The following is a 15,679-nucleotide window of genomic DNA, read 5'->3' on the forward strand; positions in this document are numbered from 1 at the left end:
TCACTTTCATCACGAGAAATTTAAATAAATTAGCACTCAATTAACACCTGCTATGTAGATTTAGTTCACAAACGGTGGGCTGATGTTTAAATACAAACACCAAATGTGGATTAACTCTTGAAGATCGCTGTGCTGAAAGACTCACCGGGCAGTGAAGGGAGGGAAGAGGCAGCTGAAAGAGCACAGGCAGCCCCAGCTGCGGCACTGGCGGGGCTGGGGTTTTTAAACAAAAGCGTGTGTGTTAGGCAAGAGTTGCCAAAGTATAATTAAGATACTTAAGACACTATAATGTTAATTTAAGATGTAATTAAGCATTGAAGCCTTTTATTAAAGGGATACAAATCACCTAATCTGCCAGTAGCATCAGTTTTGGTGAAAACACCACAGTTGCATCTTTTAATCCAAGTAAATATCGGTAATAATACACACAAACAGCAAAATATCGAATAATATTTTACCACCAAGTATATTTTATTTGTGTTATTCCGTTTATGACTCTCCAGACGCATCCATAAGCAATACCACTGCTCTTAATTAAGCTCCGTACGGAGCGAAGGTGCGGGCACCAGCGGGGGTGAGGGCAGGGGGGCTCGGCCGGGTCTGCTGCTGGGCCGTTATTTAAATGGCACTGACGTCTGGCTTTCAGGTATCTGTCGCCTTTAAGTGCACAGCCGTAAAAGCAGTAACGGAGTGTTATCGCTACAGCGGCAATTAGCTACAGCCAACTAGTAAATGAATTTAAAAAGGAATTTCACTGAGATAACGAAGTGGGGTTCAGGGACGTTTAAGCATATTGCAGCAGTCCTTCCTCGCTGGGCTGTTACGGGCAAAAAACCCGCTTTTCTGTTCAATAGCTGTCGACTTCCTCGGTCCTTCCCCTTCTCCTGCTGCACAGAGGGACGCAGCCGGGGGCAGGGGAGGCAGCGCTGAGCCTCAGCCACTTCGTCCCGGGGCGGGGAGGAGAGCCGGGGCCGGCAGCTCCCTGCCCACCGCCACCCTCGGCAGCCCTCCCGGGGCCGGGGCCGGAGTCCGGCCGAGCTTGGGGAGCCCCGGCAGCGGAGCCCCGGGAGCGGCCGGTGCCGGCGGGGTCGGCCCCTCCCGCGGCGGGCAGGTTTTAGCGCTGCCCACGCGGGTGATTTGCCGACCACGGGCACCTGCCCAAAACCCGGGCTCCGGCCCTTAAATAAGTGTCCCCGCCATGCCGGGGCGGTGGGACTCTTATCGTGACAGCGGGGCGGGCAGGGCGACAGGCAGGGCCCGCGCCGGCAGCGCGTTAAAGCCCCCGGTCCCACAGCGCTGCGCAGAGGGCTGCGGTGGCGGTCCCTTCCCAAAATACCGGTTAAAGCCCAGGTGACAGCGGCTAGGCGGGAGGTAAGGTGCTGGGGGGTTCCACGTCGCTTTTTTACCTCGAAGCGGTGAGGGCGCTGGCACGAGAAGCTGCTGCGTAACGCCGAGATGAAAACGTAGCCTTAAGGTGCGGCGGTGTCAAAGGTAACGCGGGAGGCAACAAAGGAGAAAATACCTGCTGTTTTTAAAACGCAAAGTGTCTCTATTATTACTTATTGTTTTCGTCTTGTAAGATCAAAAGGCTCTTTGGATTTATTTTATTTTCTTCACCCAAATCAAGGTGGAATGATTTGAGGAAAACATAACTTATCCATCGCTGTGACAAGTGAATCTGTGCATCGTATCTTGTTTAAGTGCAGTATTCTAGAAAAGAAAGTAAATACCAGTTTCTGTACATCGCCTGTAGATAAAATGAATGAATGTGTACACAGGCAGCGATGTAAAAATGGTATAAAAACAAGATTCAACGAGTTTTCTGCACCAGTGAATGAGAACATAGTGTGGATGTGCTCCAAAAATTTGAGCCAGCTTCAAATTCCAAGAGCGTGACAAGGGGAAAGTTAGGGAATTTCTACTAGAAAACCTCTGTTTACGTACAGTTAATTTACAACTAATATTGATAATTACCTTTAGGAAATGAAAGCTTTGAATCTTTAAAAGGACAGCGATGTCTTCACTTGATCTCCCCCCACGGGAATTTATGACCCCGTGGAGCCCTTCTTCGGGCGCTCCGATGAGAGGAATACAATATACTGTGTATATATAGCAGCAAAACAGCTGATCTCAGTGGGGCAAGATTACAATTTTTTCCAGCACATGTAACTGTGTGGATTTATATTCTCATTTTTTATTAGTAGCTTTACATTTATTTTGGGGGGTTATTTATTTATCCTGGAGCTGAAGCTGTTTGTCAGTTTTAACAAACTTGCTCAGTTTGCTCTAATTAAACTTTCCTCTTTTGTAAGTTGATGGAAAGCCCACTTTTAGATATCAAGGACCTGCGAAATTAATGCAGGACCTCTGAGCAGCTTGGCTTGCCCTACTTTATCCTGTAGCTATGTCATTTGGGCAATTATTAGCCCTAACAGCAAATCTCAAATGGAGAAGCACAGTCCTTGGCATTCCAATCCCAAGTCTCAACTGGATATAAAAAGCTCTGAATTCAAAAACCGTAAGAGAAGAAATCGGGATACTTGGTTTCAAATAAGTCTTTAGTTTTAGGCTTAAAAGAAAGTGGAACCTGTTTCATGCTTCCCTATGGTGTAAGGAATTTCTCGGCACAAATAGCCAATTCTCCAAGTAATAGTACATTTAGTGTTTTGACAGGGCACAAAACTGCAGGATCCAGAGATGTTTAGTTAAGACGATATGTGGCAAATTACCTTGCTTAGCAGTATCTACGGTTATCTGTAGACTTAGGCAGGTGGTGGGTCATCTCAATAAACCAATTGCTATTTCTTTTAGAATTTACTGGGCTCTTGCAGACAAGATAGCCGTGATGAGCACTGCACCTGAGTCAGAGTGCGTGACTTCTTATTGTAATCCAAAATGTTCATACAGTTCTGGAATAGTTCTAATCAATCCTAAATCTCTTTATTTTAAGCTCAAGCTTTAATTGTCAGTTGCCTGAACTTCATACTCTTTGGATTGCTAATGACTGATCACGACACATATTTTTGTGATTCAAATGGTGATGTACAATTTATTCTATCTGTATTGTCTTCCTTAAGGGAAAATCCACACCAGGAAAGCCTCTATTCTGCAAGGCAAGGGTTCCATTCTATCCAGGAGCCCAGCCAAGAAAGCTTTTGTGGCCTACCACCTAGTTTTTACCAGCCACCTGTCCAAAGCCAATTATCACCAACAAAAACCCAGGACAGCCGTGAAACCTCTCCTATGAGTGTCCCTAATTTCCCATCCGTTTCCTCTATGTGCCAACCAACCATGTTTAACTACGAACGTCCAAAACACTTTATCCAGTCTAAGAATATGTGTCAAGGGCAACAGCAGCCTCCGGGACCTGCAGCCTCTACCGAGTCAAGCAGACAAATCAAACAGTCCTCCATCCTAATACAGCCTCGTAACCCAAGTGGGCAGAAATTCTCCTCCTCGTCATCGCTGAGCTCTTCAATCACGCTCTCCTCGCCTTCCTGTAGTGCCCCTAAGGAATCCACATATCCCGTCACACCTGCATCTGCGCAGTCTCCTGCTAGCTCATCATCCGGGCAACGGCTTATATCCATGCCTAACCAACCCCCCGCAGCATTCCTGTGCTCAGTGCTACCCTCGCAGCCCGACTATAACAGCCAAACTCCTTCTCCTATGGAACCTCAGTAAGTATATACAGGCTTCTAACCTCCCCTTGCTTTCCTCTGGCCTGGCCTCTCCCATGCACTAACCATCCCAAATCCAACCGTCCGGTGAAACGCCAGCTCGGCCGAAGCCAATGGTACAACTCCCATTGACTTCTGATGTTCGAGGCAGGGCTTTGCATGCACCGGGTTAGGAGGCTGAGCACTTGCCCTTGGGGTCTGTGCGGGAGAGATGGGTATCCACCGGGAATTAAACTGCCAGAAGTCACGTCACAGGCTGCTGAGCAGGTTTTCTGGGGTAGGTTGAACAGTTTAGTTTGATTTGATGGAAATCTCTTGCTTAAGGGTATCCAGAACAGCAGATGGACACCCGTCTCACATGAATTTCTCTCAACAAACATGGCTTATGAATGGGGGGCAGGGAGGAAGGCAGTAGTATTTCCCACATACAAACAACTTTAAGATTCCTAGTAAGTCTCAGCAGTATTTTCAGGTTCCACATCATGATGTGACTCTACACTCACCTACAATACAGTTTTCATTAATCATGCGTGCTAACAGAAAGGCAGCCACTTGAAAATTTTACCCCTTCAGACCAAAGACCAAATTCTTTCCTGAATATGTATTATATCATTTTGCCTTTGGGCTGCAATCCAAATATCTCCCAAGGTCAGTGAGATCTCAAAGGGAGCTGGGTCTTGCCTTCTCACCAACTTGTATTCCTGCCAATATCAGCTGGAGGTCCTGGGGAAAGTCAGCGTAGAATATGTAACAAACACTCAACCGAGGATATTAGAAAGGTGACAGGGGCAGGGGGGTCCTGCTGGCTTGGATATAAATTCAGGTTTAAGTGTCAGTTTGTATTCAGGAAATCTGAATGTTTCTGAGGTTTTTTTGAACCGCAGCACTGCGGGAAGCAGAAAGGTAAGACGGAGTGGGCTGGCTGGGGCACTCAGGAGTGTTTCTTAAAAGTACTGCAGGAGTGTGGGGTGTTAGGTACACATCTGGAGTAACGGCTGGGTTTTGTGTATGTAGTGTGGGCTTGTTTGTTTTCATAGCAAAGGGCTTTGGTGCCTCACTATGCTTTTCATATAAGCTGCTCTTAAAGGCAACATCCTGTGAGTTGAGGAATTATTTTCCTAATCATCCTACAAATGGGCAAACAGGGAATGAGACATATTAATCTGTAGGGCAAATTATTAAAGTTTGTAAGTTATAACTTGGGCAAGTTATTAAGTCCAAGCAGTGCTGGGAATATGTACCAGAATTATAACCCTTCTACCCTATTCTAATCAGCAGAACAAATTCCCAAGCGACAGGAGGAAGAGGATTTTGAATAGAAATAATTGCTGAACACAACTGCAGCGTACGAGGCCCCGCTGCATGTAACAAACCGGGTTAGATCCTGTCAGCAGTGCTGTGACCTCTAGTAGACCTTCGCAACCCCATTTGAGGGATGCCTCTTTTCCTAGCACCTTTCAGAACCAAGTGTACTATCTAACTCCAAGATTTTATCGTGTCTCTTGACTATGGATTACAAGATCAGGCTATGTGATGGGTTGTAGCAAGGGCTCTTAAAGACCCAGCCTAGCTTTGGGTACGCTTGGCTACTGAACATCTGGACAGAAATGCTGTACGAAGTAACTTTCTGGGGCCAAGAAGAAAAGGACAACTAATAAGCTATTTGTTCATACCTAATCAACTAGTTTGTGACTTTGCTGTGGATTTGCAGCACCCAGGGCCTTTTTAACAATTGAAATTGTAGAAGAATGCGGTTTTTGAGGGAGAACTTGCTCCTGGACAGACTCACATTGCTCAGCGGAGTTCGTGGCTCCCTCAAAACACTGCTAGTCTTACTGCACACACCCGAGTCAGGGCAGGGGCCTCTGCAGGGTGCAGGGATGCTGAAAAGCCACCCACAGCAAACTGCTGTGAGTGCTGTGGGAGGACACTTGGCTAGATCATGATGCTTCCCCTTAAGTTTTTGATACTCAGTTATGTCACCTAGCCTATCTCCCAGATGCTTTATGGGTTCATTTGAACCTAGGTAGCAGGTTCACATTTTTGTGTGTATTCTATGAAGCTGTAGCAAACAGTCAAGCAGGCCTACAGGAATAACTTTGTTTTCTCTTCCTGCATGAGTAGTTACTCACAACCAATGTATAACAAACAAGCTAGCATCAACTCTATGCAGAAGACATCAGACCAAGAAATTCGAGGAACAAAAGAGGCCCTCATTCAGGACTTGGAAAAGAAACTCCGATGCAAAGACAACCTTCTCCAGAATGGCAACCAGGTAAGGGAAATCTGCTGATTAAATAACCAGTTTGCTCTGACTCTCGGTAGTGCAAGCAGGGATGCAGACTAGTTCTAGTGCTCCAGAGGCTGGAGCCTCCAAACTGAGCTGAAAGCAGAAAGAAATGCAGGAGCAACACTGCCCAAACACCTTTACTCAGAACCTCAGCAGATCCCAGCAAGAGTTCTTTGAGCCATTTCTGACCAGAATATTCTTTCAGTGTGAGATGGCTGAATTTTTCCATTAGAAATGTAAAAAAAAAAATCTCTTCCAACAGCGACTCCATTTTTAATCATGGCTCAGGGCTGGTGTAAAAGGTGTGGTTCTGAAAGATTTACATCCAACCTCTTTGTTTCCCAACACCCTCTTCACTGTTATTTTTGCTATTAGAATGCAAATAGCTGTACTAGTGGGCCAGGTTCAGCTCAGCCCTCAGAAGACCCTTCCCAGTAGAGGAGCAGCACATGGTTAGTGCATGATGAAAGCATGATGTGTGGCAAGAGATGGTTGCTGTAAGTCTATCTGTAGGCATCTACTGTGGCAACTGAATGTCTGCATCTCCTATGACTTCAGTAAGGGATGCACTGACTTCTGAAAGCCATCTGATGCAGCAAGATGGCTTTGAGCTGCTATTGCCTTTCCCTCTTATCTACCTTCTTGGCCAGCACACAGCATTCAAGCTGTCTTTGAATTTCTACCATCAAATTATAAGGCTAGGGACAGGAGTAAGGTACATACACACAAGAGAAAGGTACCTGTTTAGAGCCATGGCACAAACTTGAACTCTCTGCTGGGGATCCTGCTGAACATCACATCCACAGACAACTAGAAGCCCAGGGAGAATCCCTCAGTTCTGCAGACACAATTTCATCCTGGCTTTCAATGCTGGAGTTAATAAACCACCCCAAATCATCAGAAACTTGGAGAAGTACCAGTATTTGAAAGCTCGTTCTAGAGACCATCACCACATGTGGTAAACATCTTTGATTTCTTTTTATATAAACAACAACAAAACAAAGAAATTACATGAGCTTTTATCATAAAGTCTGTCTCCTCTACGAAGGTCTCTTAGTCTCAGTACCTACTTATTTATTCTGCAAAGGGACAAAATGCAATCCCCTTTACGAAGAAATCTAAATCTGGGAGAAAAATTTGCTTACCAGTAGGGAAGCACATTACAGCAAGGTAGAGCGAGCAGGTCTCTAAGGTGGGAACCTTCCTGCTGGCTGGAGGCAGACTGGTAAAAGCCCAGTATTTATAGTTTCCATCTTCTTTCCCCTGAAGTAGAAAGGAGTTTTTCCATTACCATCAGTGGGAACAGGTTTGTGTCATATATACGATTTTAAATATTGAAGGAAAACAAATATATTAGGTCAAATCTGACTTAATGTGTCCCTAACAGGAATGTGCTATCTGCTGTAAGAAAGCTGGCCATTGCAAGCCAGCTTTTCTTCCCAGAGGAAGCCAGGCTAAAAATAAGGCTTATGCAATCGCCACTCTGTGTCCTCCTCCCCTTGTCCTCCAACAACATCTGAACCAACTGGCCAATCTCAGCCACACTTGATACAGCTGTAATGACCTCAGGGATATTAAGGTCTCACAGGTTTTGCAAAAGGTCTCCCTCGCTCTCTTCTAAAGAAAAGTCCCACAAGCCTCCCCAAAGCCTTATCTATCCAGGAGTAGCCACATACATGTCCTGAAAACAGTAGAAATTCAGTCAGAGCTTGTCCTCACTTCACAAAATCCAAACCCAAGGTAAACTTTGTGGGAAGCGAAGCGTGAGGTGTTCTGGTGCTCAGGGGACTGACATACTCAGTCTCTTCTAAAGTAACCCAACTGACTGAACTTGAATTTAGCTCTGCTCACGTTTATCCCTGTGTACTGCATCCATATCGTAGGAACTTACATGACTGAAACGCATTCTTGCCTCCTCTCAGGACAGCAGACAACATTTCATAAGGCAGCTGTTGCGCTGGCATAAGCTTCCCTTGTTCTTTCAGGGATACTGGTGCTCCTCTCTGGCTGTGTCTGCTTCTGGTGTGGCTCTTGCTTTTTTGGGATAGGGGACGCTAGCACCCATCATGCCACCAGCTCCTGAAGCAAATCCACAGCTGAATGACTTGGGAAGTTTTCCCAGTGCTAACAGAAAGGTACCCTGGGACTTACTCTGGCTTTTGAGATAATGCCATCAGCTACCCATAAATAATCCCAGCAGAGAAAGAGGAGGAGTGGAAGGCCACAGATGGCATTAGGGAGGCTTTGATGAACAGGCAGTTTAATCTTTTATGCATTTCAGCACTGTATATATTGAGGCTGACTTCAGTAGGCATCACGGACTGCAAACCCTCTGGAACAGACGTGGTGTTTCTATTCAGCCGCTGCTTTCATTGACAGCACCCTGAATTTGTAGCATATTAACGTGCTCTTACAAGCTGATCTGAAATAGTAAATGGACTTCTGACTAGAATTCCTCTCCGCTCTGCTTTAAGCGATTAACTTATGAAGAAAGAATGGCTCGCAGGCTGCTCGGACCAGTAAATGCTGCATCTGTCTTGGAAGCACAAAGTGAAGACAACATGCAGAACGCACAGGTAAATGGGGACCTGTCTCTAGAACAATGATTTCCTGGTGACTGTGCTGTGACCTGCTCGCACCTGAGAAGGGTGGAGAATTGGGGTTTTCCTGGTACCAGTGCAGGAGAAGGAAGGGAAGGGGACAGCTCTCACTGGCAGAGCTCTGCATTGTAGGGATTTGGGTTTTTTTGGGGGGGATGGTGGCAGAGGCGGGGAATTTAAGCGCCATCCCCTTGCTGGGCCCGATCTGTAGGAATGACCTCTCCAGGGAGGAATTACAACAGCTGCTGCACAGCACATTACACCCTGCCGGTGCCAGGCTGGGAGTAGCACAGCGAGGGATACAGGTACCCGCGCTCTAACAGCCCCAGTTCAGACTTGGCCAGGACAGCAAGATTTACAGCTGTCACTGTTTGGAATAAGTGACATTGACTACAAGAGGTCAGGGCCTTGGGGTGGCATCGGTTGGGTTTTAGCCCTTCTAGGGGCCTACAATCATTAAGAGAAGGCAAAGCAGTTATTTTAGCACATGCTGATAGACAAGAATCTATTACTACTGGCATTTTCAAAAGCATTTCAGTTGGAGACTTGCATCATTCATTGGTTATTCGGGCCAGTTAAAAGCTCTCTTTGGCACTTCTGTGACCAAAGTTAGTGGAAATGTCTGTGATGTGGCACGGGGTACCTGTGCAGCCAGAGAAAACATGCCTCCTGCTGCATGCACGCAGAGAGGCAGCAGGCTGGCATACAGCTTTCAAAGTGCAGTTAGCAAAACTCTTCAATGAAAGAGACACTTAAGATCACAGCAAGGGAGGAATATAGAATTTGAGCTATTTCTCCCCACCAATCACCTGACAACAGCAGGCAAAAAGGGAACATTATGGATTTCGGAGAGCAAGGGAAACCTCATCTTTTGCAGAGAACAAGGAAACATTCAGTCAAAACGTGATGACTGACAACTTTTGAGGGTGTGTGAAACACTGCATAAAAAGGAGCATTGGAAGGAGAGATTTACATTTGGAAGATCTTATTCCAACTGTACAGTCTTATTTTTAAATATTGTAGTCAATGATTCATTCAGCCTCCTGATTCCTCAGGAACTTAACTACCCAGTCAGTCCATATAACAGAGCATTAGAATTATCATCAGCAACTTTGTCACTACAGCATCATTTCACAAGACAAGTAATAATTGTATAGAACTTGTGTAAATGAGCAGATAGAAGCGATTGCCTTTGGACTCAGCATTGAGCTCAGTCCAGCAAAACCCTTATTCATGTGATGCTCCCACTGAACTGAAGACTGCTTCTGTGCTTGAAGTTTAAACCCAGGCTTAAACGTTCCACAGGACTGGGTTACAGAGCACAGAACCAAGCATGGTGAAGGCTCAATGCAAACATCCCAGAAATTTCCATGCAGTGTTTCCTCTATCTGAATCCATCGCTAAAATGAGTCACTGGTAATAAACTCTGCTTGTATTTTCCAGATACCCAAGTTCCTAGCAGGTATCAATCCTGGATACTTTAGCAGATTTACTCATGTGATTGTGGCGTTGTCAGCAAGCTTAGTTGGTGCTGTGATCTAGAAAGAAAAATATTTTCCAGCTCAGCATGTGTTCATTGCTATTGGTACCATATTTAAGTGGGCACAATACAGTGTTCTTGCCAGCAATTCCACTTCTATTCCTGCTATAGGGAAGGACACTCCGTACTTAGCGCTCATTTTAGATACCACCAGTAGTACTACTCCCTTCTAACAAAGGTTATCGGCTGGCCAAAAGCCTTGTGTGCCAAACAAAACTGCTGCACCTACCACCTGTGCAGAGTGATGGGAAGCCGTCCCATTCTATTAATAGTACTTGTTACTGTCATGTCAAAGCCTAGGGTGAAAACAGAGCATATTAGCTCCTGATGCAAGTTTCTTTACCTCCCAGTGACTTCTGAAGTATTCAGTTTGCTTTTAAGCAGCAGTCAGTATACTAACTTAAAATGGCTTCTCGTTCAGTTTACAGATAAAACTTTCTAAGTTAACCCACTCTCCTCTTCCTCTTTCCAAGCACCAGAATGCAGAAAACATCAGGCTGCAGGTTCCTACGACACATGTAAGGTAATGCATAAATTTGTGCTGCGCTGCTCTTCAAGACCTTATTTCAAATGTTTCTAGACAATGTTAGGTTTACTTCACTACTTATCAATTTTTCTAAAATTCATTCACTCTGTTTCAACTAAAACACTACCATTTGTAGATGGTTGATGATGCCTATGATCTTAATCCAGTCAATTCTAAGCATAACACTAAAGGTTTAAAGACTCCACGTACCTAGGGCAAATATGGTTCGTGTTCTAGAAGATATGTCTCTAGTCAAAGCAAGGTCCGACAATGTGAATGATGAAACATAGCTTGATGAAACACAGCCTACATTGCTCTTGTAAATTCTTTTGGATATTAGGCCAAAGATGAAGGTTTCATATGTTATGCTTCTGTGTTGAATTGAACAACTTGAGCAAGATTAAGTGGTTGATCAAAACTTGCCCCTTACAGCTGAAAAACAAAGCAGAACTGTAGTGTTGGATTCCTAAACGTATTGAGGGACTCTAGCTGCAATCGGTGCTTCAATGTCATTTGTGCTATGGTAACTTTTACACAATTAACTGTTTCTGTCCACTTTTTAGGAGCAGACCATCCTCAAGAGGAGATGAACGTGGACGTGACTCAATCCAGGAGAAGTTTTTTCAGCCACGTTTTACACAAGTGCCTGAAGACGTAATAATTGAAGAGGGGCGATTCTGCAGGCTCGACTTCAAAGTAATACCAGCCTTTCACTTTCAGTCCCGTTAGCTCTGTGGGGTGCGTGGCATGAAGAGAGGTCTCTGAGCCGCAGTGTCTTTGCACATTATTAAGCCAGAGCACTAATGGCAGGTGGTGCAGGGTCTCTCCAGGCAACATAAACAAGAAATAGGAGATGGGTAAATGTTTCAGCATTTTCCCTTGGAAAATATAAGTGGAATCAGCTGCGTAAGAATATGGTTAAAGCTAAATAGTGGTAAACAGGGACCACCATAGAAGACGTTCTAAACCTCATTGGGAAGAATTAATATTAAGGCCCTGCTGAAAGAAGGCATTTAGGGAGGTGACCTTGTGCTTTGCACTGGGATTCCATTGACTTCAGTGGACACATACTGGACACATGTCCAGCAAGGCCTGTTTAGGACTAGCCTGGCTTTAATGAGTCTTCTCTGAGGTAACTGTGCCCTTGCTGGAGCAGACCATCTGGCAAGGGAATACCCTAATTACAAACAAACAAAATGTCAGAATGGCCTGAAGCTGCATGGCAATTGGACCAATCCTAGGGTAAGAAAGAACCTAAGTCTTCCACACGTACAACTTTACTGCAAAGGCTGTTTGCTGATTGTGGTTTGGCTTGGTTTTTCCTAATCACTTCCAATCCATTTTTCTTAAGTAAACTCTTGCCAGACTTTGGCATGACCTTTAGCCATTTTGCTGCAAATTGCTTAACTTCTGAATGTCATGGACAACCTGGAGCATGTCTGCAGGACAGTTTATTTACATAATCAAAACAGTATGAATGTCAGCACTGCTGATAGTGCTAGCTGTGGGATTAAAAGGCTGAGTTCCCACCCTCCATGAACCCACAATGAATATCTTTGGCCTAATCCAAACTAACTCACAGGATGGGAACGGGTTTGCAGGAACAGCATCCACTGGCCTGTAGCTAAAGCTCATCTCTCCATGGCACCTCATGAGCCTTCCTCTCTGTGCAGCACCACATTAATATTCAAAACTAGGCAAGACTGTAAAATTCTGCAGTAGGATCATGATTTGATCATCTATTGGCATCAAACTCCCTATAGCATTGAAGGGCTTTTATTATCTTAAAGCTGTTTAACTCTTCACTGCTTTCTTCTCCTTCACAGGTTAGTGGGCTGCCAACTCCAGATGTGATGTGGTATCAGAACGGAAGGATGGTTCATCAAGATCAGTTCCATAAAATGATAGTGTCAGAAAAGGGATTCCACTCATTTATTTTTGAAGCAGTCAAATCATCTGATGCAGGGACATATGAATGCGTGGCTGTCAACCGTGCAGGAGAAGCATCTTTTGCAGTAAAAGTGGAAGTAATTGGTAAGACTGAGAGCACTGATTAATTACCTGGCCACACATGGAAAAATCTCAGTAATCTAATGCCTTCCTCTGTGTGTTTGGGACATAAACCAATTAAGAAGCAGAGGTAGATCTCCAGATATTCAGGCTCAAACTATAACAAACACCTTACCTTTTCCACGGCTATTTTAATACATACATCTGGGATTACATATTTCTTCAAAGCACTTCTAGCGGCATATTTGGATGTAGTGGGATGTCCAGAATTTGGGAGCTATTAATCTCCCAGAATTGATAATATATGTTGATTGACTCTCCTCCTAAAGTGGATTGTGACTACTACACCCTTATGCTCATGGGAATTGCCTGTAGGCTAAGGAGTTGCAGTAAGGAACGTATGCCCTCCTGAATTTAGCATTCTGAGATCTTAAAAAAACAAGCGTGATATTAGCGTTCAATACTTACAGTAACTCCTTTTTATCTTTCCTCTTTAATTTAGCAAAAGAACATCACACACCTCCAACTTTCATCTTCAAGCCACAAAGCAAAAAGGTTTTTGAAGGAGATACAGCCAGACTCGAATGCCAGATCTCTGCGATCCCAACACCCCGGATTTACTGGAAAAGAAACAACGAAATGGTACAATATAATACAGACCGAATAAGGTATCCCACCAATGAGTTGGCCGTTGGCATGTTAGAAAACAATAACCAGTATTTGTTAAGTCAAGTTTGAATTGGCTGGTTTCTAAAAGCAGCAAGCTGGAAAGCTAGATCTGCCCCTCGTTCACGACACATGTGAACAGGCCCACGTGCTGGACAGGCACGATGCTCAGAGCCTTGTGCTGAGGGCACAGAGAGAAAACTCTGACCAGATGCCACTCTGAATTCTAGTTACAAGGCCCACAGAGAAGCATGGCTTTAGGACTCAAACATGCAATGCATTCATCACGCTCTGAGGCTGTGGGGCTACAGAAGGGCCTTGATGCCACCTGAATGGTACATGATGTGAATCGCTGTGGCTCGTAACACAAATGCGGTGTTTATGTCTAAATAGTTTGCAGTGCCCTGCAAGAATTGTTCTAGGGCTTTCTCAGCTCCTCAGCATGTAAACTGACTCTCTGATTTCAGTGTCTTCACTCCTTCCCCCTCCAAGCACTTACACGTAAACACCTTCATTTTTCAGCTTGTTACATGACAACACTGGAAGGATTTGCCTCCTGATCCATAATGCAAACAAGAAAGATGCTGGTTGGTATACCGTATCTGCTGTCAACGGAGCAGGTGTGGCCACATGCCATGCCAGGCTGGAGGTTGCAAGTAAGTACCACATCACAGTGCCACAACCACAACCGAAACTGCCACCACCACCTGTATTCAGAACAGACCCCCAAGATTAAATCATAGAAGCATTTAGGTTGGAAAAGACCAAGTCCAACCGCAAACCTAACACTAACCTAATAAAGCTTGGACTGCCAGCAGGATTTCTTTCCCAAGATACTGAAACTAGACAGAAAGTAACTATCTCAGAAAAACTCATCTTTGTTTAGTGCCAAGACACTATGCGATGTGTTCTTTGCATATTGTATGCATCTGCTATCTGCACTGTTTAAAGTCTACAACTTGATTGATACCAAGAAGGAAGGTGAATATAGTCCTTTCCATAAACCTCTGATGTCTGAGATATGGGCTTGTCTTAAATTCTTCCTAAGGGGTTCCTGTTTCATGTTGCAGATAAAAAGCAATTGGGTTGTTCTACCACGGGTCTTTTCACAGTCTGGAAAGCCACTGAAAGAGGCTTTTTTCTCTCTTCCAGCACATGCAAACAAGCCAGTTCCAGCCCCCAAGCAGTTACGGGTTCGACCAACTTTTAGCAAGTATTTGGCACTTAATGGAAGAGGACTGGATGTGAAACAAGCTTTCTCACCAGAAGGAGAGTTTCAGCGTTTGGCTGAGCAGTCTGGACTGTATGAAAGTGATGAACTTTAACTGGAAACGAAGAGGAAAATTCACACCTATAAGAGACAATTACAACATAGATGCAGTTAACTGGTGATTGCTCTAATTAGCAAAATACCTATCTACATATTTTTACTTTCACTCTTGCACATTCAGCTGTTCCCATTTTACCATCTTAGATTTTATTTATATGGGTTGGTGAATATAACCATTTACTGAGTATTGTATTTTAACTATAAAGCCTAAGAAAGCCGGCTAATTAGTTTTTACAAGTGTGGGTGGGTTTAGTTCCACCTGTGCTTGGTTACACGCTAAAGTAGATTGGTTTGTACTGCTTCTCTAATACCACTCTTGATAATGTCAGAAGTCTGTACTGTCTGAATACTAAAACCAAATAGACTAGAGTGTTTTTATGAGAATAAGTTAGAGGCAAATAAAATTTTAAATATCCAACATTGGCTGCGACTCTTCCTTGATCTGTTGAAACCAGCTACGGATGTCTGGCATCAGCTGCAGCCTGGCAAAGATGGATCCTTACCCTACTAAGTCTGCCACTGGTCCCCTCCCCTTCCTGCTCTCCCCGTTACTTGTCTTCTGATAGCTATGAACTATTTAGCACAAACTAGATGCTGATACTCCCTTAACGCTAAAACATGCCAGTGAATATTTTTTCTCCTTGCACACTTGACCCAAAAGCTGCGCTGTATAATATGAAGTGTTAAGGCTACCACTTCTTCCCCTTCTTGTTCTTTTAATCAAGGAGTGGCTGTGATTTATTGACTGTTAGCTCTCAACAAGCTGTTGAGTTGAATCATCAGTTTGCATGCTGCTATTCACAGCCACTTTGCTCAAAATAATAATAAACACCACAGAACCTGATTTTTCCAAACTCCGACAAACTTATTCTCTGAAGATTTTTGAACTGCAGTTGCTACAGGAAAATTTGTGAGGATGGGACTTGCCCGACCTCCTCTCGAGGGGTGCACAGTAACACTGCTGCTAGACAGAAAACCCCACGAGCATCCTCCAGAACGGAAAAAAATGAGGTCCTGGCTGCACGCCACACTGCTGT

At 44.4% G+C, this 15,679-nt stretch overlaps 1 protein-coding gene and 1 long non-coding RNA gene across 4 annotated transcripts; one reads left to right on the forward strand and one right to left on the reverse strand.

Moving 5' to 3' along the window:
- Positions 1-442: 442 nt before the first annotated feature.
- LOC142088859 (uncharacterized) lies at positions 443-14,661 on the reverse strand. Its single transcript, XR_012676042.1, has 3 exons — positions 14,576-14,661; positions 13,115-13,266; positions 443-1,710 (listed from the first exon to the last, which is right to left on the reverse strand). It is a non-coding gene; the product is annotated as an uncharacterized LOC142088859 (long non-coding RNA).
- On the forward strand, positions 1,237-14,637 carry MYOT (myotilin). Of its 3 annotated transcripts, XM_075164645.1 has the most exons (10): positions 1,241-1,371; positions 3,078-3,680; positions 5,805-5,955; positions 8,445-8,546; positions 10,584-10,633; positions 11,200-11,332; positions 12,463-12,670; positions 13,149-13,314; positions 13,835-13,968; positions 14,465-14,637. In XM_075164645.1, the coding sequence occupies exons 2-10, from the start codon at positions 3,244-3,246 to the stop codon at positions 14,635-14,637; spliced, it is 1,554 nt and encodes a 517-aa protein (XP_075020746.1). In that variant the 5' UTR covers positions 1,241-1,371; positions 3,078-3,243. The 3 variants fall into 3 exon arrangements, with proteins under 3 accessions (XP_075020747.1, XP_075020746.1, XP_075020748.1); XM_075164646.1 differs by lacking the exon at positions 3,078-3,680 and having other exon boundaries at positions 1,237-1,491; XM_075164647.1 differs by lacking the exon at positions 3,078-3,680 and having other exon boundaries at positions 1,253-1,371.
- Positions 14,662-15,679: the final 1,018 nt, after the last annotated feature.

This window comes from Calonectris borealis, chromosome 15, assembly GCF_964195595.1.
Source record: "Calonectris borealis chromosome 15, bCalBor7.hap1.2, whole genome shotgun sequence".
Classification (NCBI taxonomy): Eukaryota; Metazoa; Chordata; class Aves; order Procellariiformes; family Procellariidae; genus Calonectris; species Calonectris borealis.